This window comes from Cimex lectularius, unplaced genomic scaffold (assembly GCF_000648675.2).
Source record: "Cimex lectularius strain Harlan isolate CLEC.00 unplaced genomic scaffold, Clec_2.1 scaffold316, whole genome shotgun sequence".
In the NCBI taxonomy this organism is placed as follows: domain Eukaryota; kingdom Metazoa; phylum Arthropoda; class Insecta; order Hemiptera; family Cimicidae; genus Cimex; species Cimex lectularius.
The window spans coordinates 433433-445291 of record NW_019392854.1 but is presented as its reverse complement, the minus strand read 5'-3'; the positions used below and the strand labels follow the sequence as shown (position 1 = coordinate 445291).

Sequence of the window (11859 nt, the reverse complement as noted above, 5' to 3'; positions counted from 1 at the left end):
CTCGGACACTAACTTCCCATCTCAACCTTTTGAATTTTCCCTCCTTTTTGCCATTTTTCAAATATCGTACTAACTAGTGAGTTGTGAATATTTATGTGGTCTTAAATATTTCGAATTTTTGTAGACAAAAACACCGACTCCCCGAGGTTCATATAGCTTCCTATTTGAAATACCGCCGTAAAAAAAGGACAATTTATGTTTTCAATGATTACCTATAAATAATCATACTTTAGTTGAAAATATTTGTATTTATTGAAAATATTCAAAAAAAATTAATTACTGAGAGTTGTAAAACACTATTAAGGCAGCCATATTGTATATAATTATGATTAGATTTTTTGTAATTTTATAATATATAAAAGTTACTAATTTCTAATTAAAGTCATGTGAAATATTGGATAGCAAGCGAGGATTCTGTGCTATAAAAATTGGAACAAAAATAAATGATTAAATTTTTCAATACTAATTATGTAATTGTTGTCGGTTATAAATAAAAATATTACGATAATCGTTATCAAATTATTATACATTAAGAGCAGTTTGAGTTATTAGGCTTTGCATTAGGGAAAACTGAAACTATTTTCCTGGTATGTAATTTATCTCTGAGACTCCCGGAAGGGCAGTAATTCGAGAAGTGCGTCTTGGGTCTTGTACCAAAGAAAGGTTCCTAGTGAATGAGGAAGTGGGGAACGAAGGTACGGAACCTGGGCTGCATTCAGGGTGGGAGCGGAGAAAGCATCTTGTATAAAAGCTACGTCTTCTTGGTCACTAAGTCACACGCTTCCAACGCTCAAGACAACATGAATCCCATGGTAATACGAAGCCTTGAAGACATAACAAGCATAAAACATTCTTGGAAACATACTAAAATATAATTTCTTATAGGTAATTTCCTTCTCTCTGGCTCTATGCCTTGCCTTTTCGCAAGCTACCGTGGTTAAAAGAGGAATTGTCCACGAGTGAGTGCACGTTTTGCTTTATTCATCAATTTTTAAAGACAATTGTCTTAATATGTTCTCTTACCAGATATAGCTCCGGTAGCGGTGGAGATGGAGGCGATGAAGGAGACGAAGGAGGACATTACGGAGGCGGTGGACATTACGGAGGCGGTGGACATTACGGAGGCGGTGGCCATTACGAAGGTGGCGGACACTATGAAGGAGGCGGCGGTGGATTCGGTGGTGGACATGTTCAATCAATCGAAGTAGAAAAACATGTTCATGTTCCTGTGTACAAGCACGTCCACGTTCCGGTACCTCATTATGTACCTCACCCTGTTGCCATACCTGTCCCTGTCAAGGTAACATTCATTATTTACTCAAATACCCACAAAGGAAATCAAATAACAAGCACACGGGTTTTTACTACTATATGAAATTCACTACTATCATTAAAATATAAATTTAAGAACCGATGCAATGTAAAAAAAATTGTACCCTCGAGAAAATTGATATCAAATTTGACAGTTTTTTGTTTCCCCAGGTCCCTCACCCAATCCCGATCAAGGTCCCCGTGCCCGTCCCTGTCGAGAAGAAAGTCGAAGTCACTGTTGAGAAGCACGTCCCAGTCACTGTTGAGAAGCCGTACCCCGTCGAAGTCATCAAGAAGATCCCTTACCCGGTACCAAAACCGTACCCCGTCCCTGTACCGATCTACAAAGTCAAGCACATTTACAGCTCCCACCACAGTTACCACCACTAAAGTAAAATTGGTAAAACACCCCAATTATTTCTCATTCTTTTGATTTAATTCTCTTTTGACCGCTTTGCATGATTTTACAGGTGTTGTTCCAAATTGGACCAATTGACTGGATTTTGTTGTTTTGTTGTTATATTGTTATGTACAGCTTTTTTTGTTTTATATTGTTATGTTTTTTAAATAAATAAGATTTTTATTATTCACACTTTCGTTCTCTGTTTTACCTAATGCCTTTTCAACCGTTAACCTAAACAATAGGCGGTACAAAAAAGAAATTAAATAGTGTAGAATAAGAAACTAAAATCAACTGAACGACCCACTTTCTTATTTTCTTAGTTTTTTATAAATGCAACTTTTTAAATTGTCTTATAAAGGCCTAATAGTCAAAATGCAAAGAATTTGGTTTAAAAAAACTACCCGAAAATAATATAAATCATATAAATAAATGTTATATCAAATGACATTCTCAAAGAGTAACTTGGATAAAAATCTGTTCGATCTTTTTCTTGAATTGTCCTCTAAAAAAGAAAAAACAACGAAACCATAATATAAAATAAAAATGCATCATCGAGTATAAAATAATAAAAACAAAATCGTCTTTATACTCGCTCTACATAAATAACGTTGATAACAACAGAAATAATGACGTGACAAATGGATCGCAATCGCAATAATTTATCACAGGAACGATCTCATTTTATATTTTGTCATTTGTTTAACATGAAATAGAATTTATGTAATAAACGTTTACTATCATGGCAGAATTGGAATAAAGAAAGGACAACAAAATTATTTTCCAGCATATAACTAATTCTGATTTAAATCGAATATAACCAATTCAAGCAACGTGATTGCATAACAGTTAAGTTGCCTTAATAGTTTTTACCTATAGTTTTCTAAATTGAACTTAAATTTCCAGTGAATTGAAATCTGTAGCTACTAGTTCTTCCACTTACAAGCCTTGTATGCTGAAAAATATTAACTATAATTTTATGCACGTTTAATTTTGATTTTGTATTTATGTATTGGTAATATTCGTTTACAATTACCAAGACATTAAAGTAAAACTTAGGAGTGAAAACAACAGAAAAGCCTCTTGTCCTCTGGTCCAGTACGTCCTCTTTTTTTTCTTTCATTACAGTAAATCGTGTTTTGCACTTTTCCGTTTTCTGCCTTGTTATTGTCAATTTTCATGAAATACTGAATCTTGGGGTTTCAAACTTAATGAATTTATGATTTGACAGTCGGAACGAAGTTCATTCCATATCCGATTCTACATTGGTTTTGCACGATGATAAACAATGATTTTTTTCTCTAACCCATTAATACTAATTTATATTTATTTATATAATTTACATAATAATAATAATAAATATAATATTATATAATATATACACTGACAGGCAAAAAATTCCACCCAACTAATTTTTTTCATTTTCTCGATAAAAGAAAATTCTGCCCTTAATTTGTCTAATTATTTTTATCAATAAATATTTGTTTATGCTATGTTTTAAATTGAGAATATCAATTAGAAGTAAACACACTGAAACATTAATTCAAAACAAGTATAAAGGATTTTTCAATGTTTAATTTTTACTGAATTTAAAATGTTTATTCAGTTATTTGAATTTTGAAGCAATAAACTGTTTAGTTTCCATATTTATTTTTTAAATTTCAATTTTTAAACTTAAAAATGGCACTTAGTGCTGAGGGTGTTGCGCCTAGTGTGTCACTTATTGATGATGGACGTTCCATCAGGTATGCGGCTATTGCTATCGGAGTTTCCTTCGAAACACTGCGAGACGCCGTTAGAGGTTTTCGAGAAACTGGGTCCCACCATAGAAGGCCGTTTTTTGACTTCGAGAATTTTACGAAACCGGCACCTTACTGTTGTTCAAGCGATTCAGCTCCAGGAAGTTCGAGGTGTCCAAATTTCTGAACGCACTGCTCGAAGAAGATTGAATCAGTATGGACTGATGGCTTTTCGCCCCGTAAGAGGACCAGTATCAACCAGAACTCACAGAGTTGCACGGCTCGCATTTGCTCGAAAACACAGCCATTGGTCTTTAGACAATTGGTCTGATGTACTTTTACAGATGAGTGTAGATTTGCTACGATCTCCCGATAGACATGAGAGATTGTGGAGAAGGCGAAATGAAAGGTACGAACCTTTTCAACGTAGCTCAGTGATGGTGTGGCCGTTACTTTCAATGGAGAGTCGCATAGAACTGGTTGTTGTTCCTGGATGATCTTTGACGGCCACTCGCTATGTGGATGAAATTTTGGAATATCATGCGTTGCCTATCCTCGATGAAATCAGCGACAATCCTATTCTAATGCACGGTAATGCCCGTCCATATGTCGTTCGCATAGTACAAACGTACCTTCAACAGCATAACATCAGGGTCTCAGCCTGGCCAGCCCGTTCTCCAGACTTAAACCCCATCGAAAATTTAAGGGACAACAATTCAGATATCGTTGGATGCGGTCGGGGTGACGTAGGTTTCAGAAAAACATTTTCTTTATCGTGCCAACGTTTCGATCTTTTATTGAGATCATCTTCAGGGCTCAAAGTGTTTGTCTTCTGTGTAATTGTGCCATCCTTGCGTGTCGTGTTGAGAGTTTAAGGGATAACCTCCAGCAAAGATACATTTCCAGACTGTTGCCGAGGCGTCTTCGAGATATAAATAAGGCTAGATATGTGATATTGAAATGTAAATATATTGAAATATCATAATTAATTACTGTTAATATATAATTATTATACATTATTCATTATATTAAAATCAAAAAATAATTACAATATGCATATAATATATTTAAATTTATGTCGAGATAAATCCTCTTCATCCTTTGACTGCAGAGGTTGGAACAATTTAGGTGAAATGAACCTCATGTTTTTCTTATTCTTTTTAATTTTCTACTGATTATTTTCATTTTCAATCAGTCATCTCTTTTTGTACGAGTGTTTAAATGCAGGGCCGCTGGATTCGAACCCGGGACCTTCGCCTTACAGTGATGAGCGCTGTGTCAACGTTTTAACGGTTGCGGCACCGACGTCCCAATAAATGATCTCATTTTCATTGTATTCACAGTAAACAAAAAAGCTCTTTTTGTATGTAAAATTTTCACATCAGCAACTTGTCGAAAACATTTCATCTACAAAAATAACTATTCACGTTTACTGCCAAGAATCGTTTTTATAAAATTCACGAACGTTTAGTCTGATTGGAGATGTTTGTAAAAAAAAGGTTGTGTAAGCAAGAAAGAGATTTTTGTAAAAAGGCTAGTTCCGATCTTCAAAAAGATTCAATTAATTTTATTTCATCGAAATCCATCAAGGATTTCCCGAGATACATTGTTTAAATAATAGCAAAGAGGTTTTGGTTGAGAAAAAAAGCCAGTGTCATGAGCAGGATTCGAACCCATGACCTTCAACCAAATACGCTGCTGCTCTACCACTTGAGCTATCGTGACTTCGATCCACTGACTTTTTTAACTCAACCAAAACCTTAATTAATTGAAAAGAATTTATTTGGTCAAGTGGACCACGAAATAAATGAAATAGCAAAGAGGTTGGACCTTTTTGGCTTTTATCTTCCCCTATCCACATCCAAGGTTTAGATGTGGGTTGATAGGACGTCCCTAGGACTATTTATTTATGATTAAAATTTCAATACCAAACGGTTCATCGAGTTTTTGAAAGGCATCCTTCCTGAACTTTTTGAAAACATTGCCCTTGCTACACGTGGTGATGTGTTCCAGCTAGATGGATGTCCTACCCAAATTTCGTAAAAACGTTTTCCTTGGATCACCGATTTTCTAGTCTCCGAGGTCTTGTTTCTTGGCTACCATTTACCTATTTTAACTTAATTAGATGAATTTAACCAAATTTTCTTTGCGGTTACGTAAAAACTCATGTTTAGCCCATAAATAGCCGGATGATATTACGAAAAAAGATTCAAAATCGAGATGAGTTACAATTAATTAAGGTTTTTTGTTGAGATGAAAAAAAGTTAATGGCACGAGCGGGATTCGAATCCACGATGTTAGGCTAGATACGCCTCTACTCTAACACCTGACCTATCGTGACCTCGATCCACTCGGACATCAACTTCCTATCTCAACCCCACCTTATGAGTTTTCCCTCCTTTTTGCCATTTTTCAATTTTTTTCATCTCAACTAAAAACCTTAATTAATTGTAATGTATTAATTGGTCAAGCGGACCACGAAATTAGTGAAATTAGAGATGAGTAGTGAAATATGTAGTGAAATAGGAAAGTGTCAATTGTACGGGTTTTAATAGGAGAATGGAAAAAGGGATGTGGTCCAATGAAAGCTGAAGCTCTTCTTTAATTTTAACTTTTCCAGTTTATCATTTATTGTTGCATTTTGTTGTGTTTTTATTTTCGAGCTTTTTTCGTGTTAATTATATAAATTTTGTTAATTTTTTTCTGAGATTCTTTTTCTTAACTACACAAAGCAGGTTAGGGTAAAAGCTTAAACGTCCGAATTTCTGTATTGTTATTTTCGAAAAATTGGTATCTCATGAAATCATTGATCGATTTGGATGAAATAAAATTAATTTTTCATGAAAAGTTTTTTAAATGATATAGTTATGTTACAAAATATAATAAGTAAGACCAATTTAACCATCAGTAAATGTTGTTTAAAAAATATGTAATAGTATTTTCTTTCTACTTGTTTAATTTAAATAAACACTGAAAGTAAGTTTCATAAGTTCCATTGAGCTTTTTGAAAAAACGCATATTAAGCTAATTAGCGACTGGTAAATGTAATATAGACCATTTCGATCGGACATCTCTACTAACAAGTAAAACTGCTTTCGGAGCAACAAAAATCAATTAGAGTGAACGGTTTCGGAGAAATGAACCAGTTTTTTAGAGTGATAGTCGCGTAAAGTATTTTCAAAGAGGAAGTACGTTTTCATATTAGAAAGTGGCTATGTTGCGTTAACCCTAAATAGAATATTATCGGTGCATTTTTTATATTAGGATGAGGGACGTAATTTTTTTTCGTAGCGGTTTCTCGGCAGTTTTACCCGATTTTATTTATAAAATAAAACAGAGAAATTTCATAAAATTTTATTCAAGTTCGTTTCACTATTACTCTTCTATGGGGAAACAAGAAATAAATAACTAATTTTCTGACAATATTATAGGGTTATTGTTTTTTTCTCAGTTTTAGTTGTATTTTATCTTTTCTAAGTCGAAAATGTGGGTTTTATATTTATAGTGAACATATAGTCCTACGGTTGTGTGTATTATATCATTCAAATGCCATTTATATTTCCTAATTTTGTTGTTTCACTAATGTAATCCATTTTCCAATTCTTACAATTCGTTTTGTATACTCGATTATTTTGGTATTTTGGTTTATTTAATTTATTATATATTTTATTAACACTGTTCATAGCCTGGGCTGATAAAGCGGAACAAACAACCAAAAGGAAAGAACTCTCAAAAATACAAAGACTTGCATGCATCTGCATAACGGGAGCAATGAGAACATGTCCTACAATTAGCATGGAAAAGATATTGGGACTAATCCCCCTACATCACATGATAGAAAGGACAGCACAGAAAACTATAATTAACATCATTAGAGAGAAACCTCCAACAGGAATAAAACTGAAATGGAGAGACAGAAACAAACTGTGGAAAAACCACCCTTCACTCATGGCTCCAAGAGACGACATGAACAGGAGGTTTGAATTTAACCATAAATTCCGAATACATCTGGGCACCAAAAAGGAATGGGAAAGAGAGGGAAATAACTCCCTCAAAAATGGCACCATCCTTTGGTGCACAGATGGATCTAGAACACAGGAAGGTACGGGGGCAGGAGTGTTCGGACCCGGAACCAAATACTCAGAACCCAAAGCACACCAGTATCTTCCAAGCTGAAATTCGTGCAATTGAAAGATGTATCCAATTCAATCTAAATAAAGGATACAAAAACAAGAATATAGCTATCATGTCAGGTAGCCAAGCAGCCATCAAAGCACTAAGCTCAAATACCATTAGTTCAAGGATGGTGCTGAACTGCAAAACCAAATTAAATATATTAGGCTCGCAGAATAAAGTCAGCCTCTGCTGGGTCCCAGGACACATGGGAGTAGAAGGCAACGAGAAAACGGACACCCTGGCAATAAAAGGGGCTGCCACACCGCTAATAGGACCTGAACCCTTCTGTGGAATAGGAACACACACTATTAACGAATACCTCAGACAGAAGGACAAAAAGAAAATGAGCGAACTTTGGAATTCACTTACTGGACATAGACAATCCAAGAATCTTCTAACCAACTTTGGCAAGAAAGAAATCACAGAATGTATCAAAGGAAGCAGGAACAGACTACGAATTCTAACGGGATTCCTGACAGGACACTGTAGATTAAATGGACATCTAAAGAAAATTGGAATAATCCAAGATGGCACATGCAGATTCTGCAAAGAAGCAGAAGAGACACCGACACACTTACTAACAAACTGCGGAGCCACACTAGCCCGCAGGAGGAAGTGTTTTGGGATGTACAATGTGACCATAGAAGAACTACAACCACTGAAACCGGGCCTATTAATCAAGTTTCTTGATGAAATAGGACTCACCGATGTGCTTTAGGCAGAGCACAGGGGATACAATAGCTCTTAAAGGGCGCAGTATACCATACTCTGAATCATTATATTGTATCTATCTATTATATCTAACACTGTTCATTCCAAAATTAATGCTGGTATCATAATTTGAAAAATGCTTACAAGGTTGTGCCTTGTACGTATAAACAACTATTTACAACACATACAAGAAAAATGTATAAAAATAATAAAAATTAATCAATCCTTTAAAGAGTTATATTAAATTTAATATATATTTTTATGCATTAATTATGTCATTGTCGTTCGACTTGACCCTTTTGAATAATCGGTTTAGTTGGGCGACTTGGACCTGTCTTCAACGTTGGTTCCTGAAGAAGCTTAGCGCGGTGTTTTCCCACTTTATTTTTTACTCGAAATCTTCATTTCAAACTTACGGATTAATTTAATATATTTTTAAGTATAATTCCCATATAATTTGACGGTGAGTCCAGCGGGATCATCAACAGACATGAATGTGTCTCTTAGGCTTAAGCTAATGACATGCTTTTTTTTCAATGGGGAATAGAAAATCCTTGATCATTTTTCAGAACTTGTAGGACTTTTCTCTCCTGCGTGTCAATAAAACAGTTTAAGGGAGTGGTGTATTTCCATTAATTTTCTTCATGAGGCAGGTTTATTTTATTTGTTAATATTTTTTAATTATACGCAAAAAATCCTCTCACGTGGAATTGTAGTAGTTGTAATGAAATATTACTTCTATTAACAACACTTCTCCAAACATTATATAAGTTATATTTTAAGATATGCATGTAAAGATAACACCTATAAATAAATAGACAGAAAAGCAAGCGCTAGCGGACAGCTAAGGAGGGGGGATCGCCGATACCAATGAAATATTTTTGATAATACTAGGTCGAAAAATATTAGTTCCTGGCCTACTGCTAAAAAAATAGCTAATCAACCAGTTCGTTTGTTATGTTGCTAAGATGGTCTAAATAATTGTTAACAAGGAACAAAGTTGATATTAGTTTTCTGCGACCCCCCCCCCCCCGAAAAAAACCGTATACAATTTTTTTTAGAAAATCAAAAAATTGTTTCAGAACGGTTTGGGCGTTGACGCGGCGCTCATCACTGCACCCTGAGGGTTTATATGACCTCTGCTGTTGCGAACCCTCGTAAAAACAAAAAAAAAGTTATAAATTTGTAAAGATTCCACTGATTCAAAGGAAACTTTCCCGTTATTTAGAACCTACAATCCTCATGTATCGTAGGGAGTGCTTTGATCTCATGTTTTCATTCTTATAACTTGATGGATAGTCGTGCCGGCACAGCAACGGATCTGGATGACTTATGTCCTCATGGTCTCATGTGTTGCTGAATGACAAATTTGTTTTCTTGGAGCATTAGATATTCCGTACAGTGGGTTTTGATTTTGAGCATTCCTGATTATTGTTCTTAAAGTAGTTATCCAATATCTTCCTAACATCAAGGTATTTTGCTTCGTTGGCATACGATATTTAAAAAGTCTTGAGGAAGTTTACGCCAATATAGTTGGCCCACTCAAAAAGATGCTCTGGGAGATCATTTTTATATTTCTGCTTTTCTACATATAAGCATTTTTTTTAACTAAGCGGTTTACGAGCTTATTCTTATTCCATTCGACCCAGCAGGATGATTTCCATCGAAAAGGTAATACATTTTTCTCGGTTTTATGCGTTTTTCTCGAAAACTACATTGTTTATGGGCTTAATTCTTATTCCAATCAACACAGCAGTGCGATTTACATCGAAAAATATAATAATTGTTTTCGTTTTTAAGCGTTTTTCTCGAAAACTACGTGGTTTACGAGCTTAATTCTTATTCCAATCGACCCAGCAGGACGGTGTACATCGATAAAAGACAATAAATAATTTTCGATTTTTTTCTCGGTTTTATGCGTTTTTCTCGAATTCTACGTGCTTTACGAGCTTAATTCTTATTCCAATCGACCCGGCAGGACGATTTACTTTGAAAAATACTATAAACAATTTTTTTCCTGTTTTTAGCGTGGTTTTTTTTTTCGAAAACTACGTCCTATTGATTGTTCTTTAAAATTCGCTATTTTCTTTAAATTTCTTTTCCACACAAGTCATCTCTATATTGGTGTGTCCGAGGGCAGAAAAAGGGGAATTCAGTCCTTGGTAAGAAAAGCAAAATGGTAATTCTGCTCAGGCCTGGGGCACACCCCTTTGCAAAGATTTATGATAAGTCTGCTCTTTCTTAAACTCCTTATTTTTGTTACACGGAACACCTAACAAAGATTTTATCCTTGGCTTTAGCAATTTCTGTATTTTCCCGATGGTAAAAGCCCTCCTTGGTTCAGTCTTCATTTTGTAGTTCCCGGTAATTAGTTCTACAATGCTGCCTAGCGACTTCTTAAGAAGTACGCCTGTGACCTGGTGTGGTGGTTTACATGAGTTTTGGACCACATTATTTGTAAAAAATTAAGTAAATCTTGAAGGTTTTTTTTTTAATATTATCGCAGGAAAACTTCATCATCATCGTCAGCCCTCTTTTTCCTAGCTTTCCTTTTCTTTTATTATCTTTATCGTGTTTAAAGCCTACCAATTTCTTTTACTGTTTCACTCATGTTATTGGATAGGCAATTTGTTTAAGATTATTTTTCTACTCTGTTTGTTAACGTAATTATTACTCATTATATTAATATTAACATAATTCTATAGTTCATTATTTAAATAACTTTTACTTATACTATAATATTATTCATTTTCATTATAAAATTTTTGTATGTTTAATATTGCAATCTGGAAGCAACTGTGCAAAGTATCTCGTTATCTGTACAGGCGCTAGAGGGCGGAGAAAGTAGCATTGATACAAACATGGACTGGTCTATAACTAAACTTGTTTAAAAAAAAGAAACTGAACTCTGTTGTACTACATATTTTTAAAAATATTATAAAAGAAACACTGAATAATAGGCATGTATTATAATATATGTACGTATATTCCATTATGAACGTAAAGATTCAGTTTTGTTTTATTAAAAATTATTGGATTTCTTTTAAGACATAACAACAATTTATATTGTTGACAGAAGTGTGAAAATTGAAAATTTTTCTTCACAATTGTTCATTCCTTTAAAAAATAACAAGAAACAGACTTCTAAAATCTTCTATCAAAATAAACTCTAAACAATCTCTTCTTCTTAATGAAAATAAGTACATTTCAACAGTTACTCTTTGTTTCTCTACTTTGTATCTTACTGACCAGATCTAATCATTTGCGTCGTATAAGATTACCGTTGTTTGAATTATGCAATGCGACGAGGGCTACTCTACTATCCGTCATAATGGTAAAAAAACCCTTTGATCCTTTAATGGAAGCTAACCTTCAAACCATTGCAGACAGCTACGATTGCCTAATTCTTCGGCTTGGTTATTTGAGCATACAGATAGTCGAAACGTTTCTCTTTCTCCAATATAAGGGACATAGGCATAGGCTACACGTTCGGCGTAATTACTTCCATCGGTTTATACTAAC

The 11859-nt window shown here is 34.5% G+C and overlaps 1 protein-coding gene across 1 annotated transcript; it reads left to right on the top strand.

Annotated features, from left to right (window-relative positions):
* Positions 1-758: 758 nt before the first annotated feature.
* On the top strand, positions 759-1860 carry LOC106662706 (transcriptional regulatory protein LGE1-like). The gene is made up of 5 exons (XM_014386944.1): positions 759-812; positions 886-959; positions 1027-1300; positions 1483-1711; positions 1782-1860. The coding sequence occupies exons 1-4, from the start codon at positions 801-803 to the stop codon at positions 1699-1701; spliced, it is 579 nt and encodes a 192-aa protein (XP_014242430.1). The 5' UTR covers positions 759-800; the 3' UTR covers positions 1702-1711; positions 1782-1860.
* The last annotated feature ends 9999 nt before the right edge of the window (positions 1861-11859 follow it).

Bases quoted from the DNA above. Each gene is read 5' to 3' on its own strand.
- LOC106662706 (XM_014386944.1), top strand. The intron at 960-1,026 runs GTGAGTGCACGT...TTCTCTTACCAG, and splicing joins AAAAGAGGAATTGTCCACGA to ATATAGCTCCGGTAGCGGTG. The intron at 1,301-1,482 runs GTAACATTCATT...TTGTTTCCCCAG, and splicing joins CCATACCTGTCCCTGTCAAG to GTCCCTCACCCAATCCCGAT.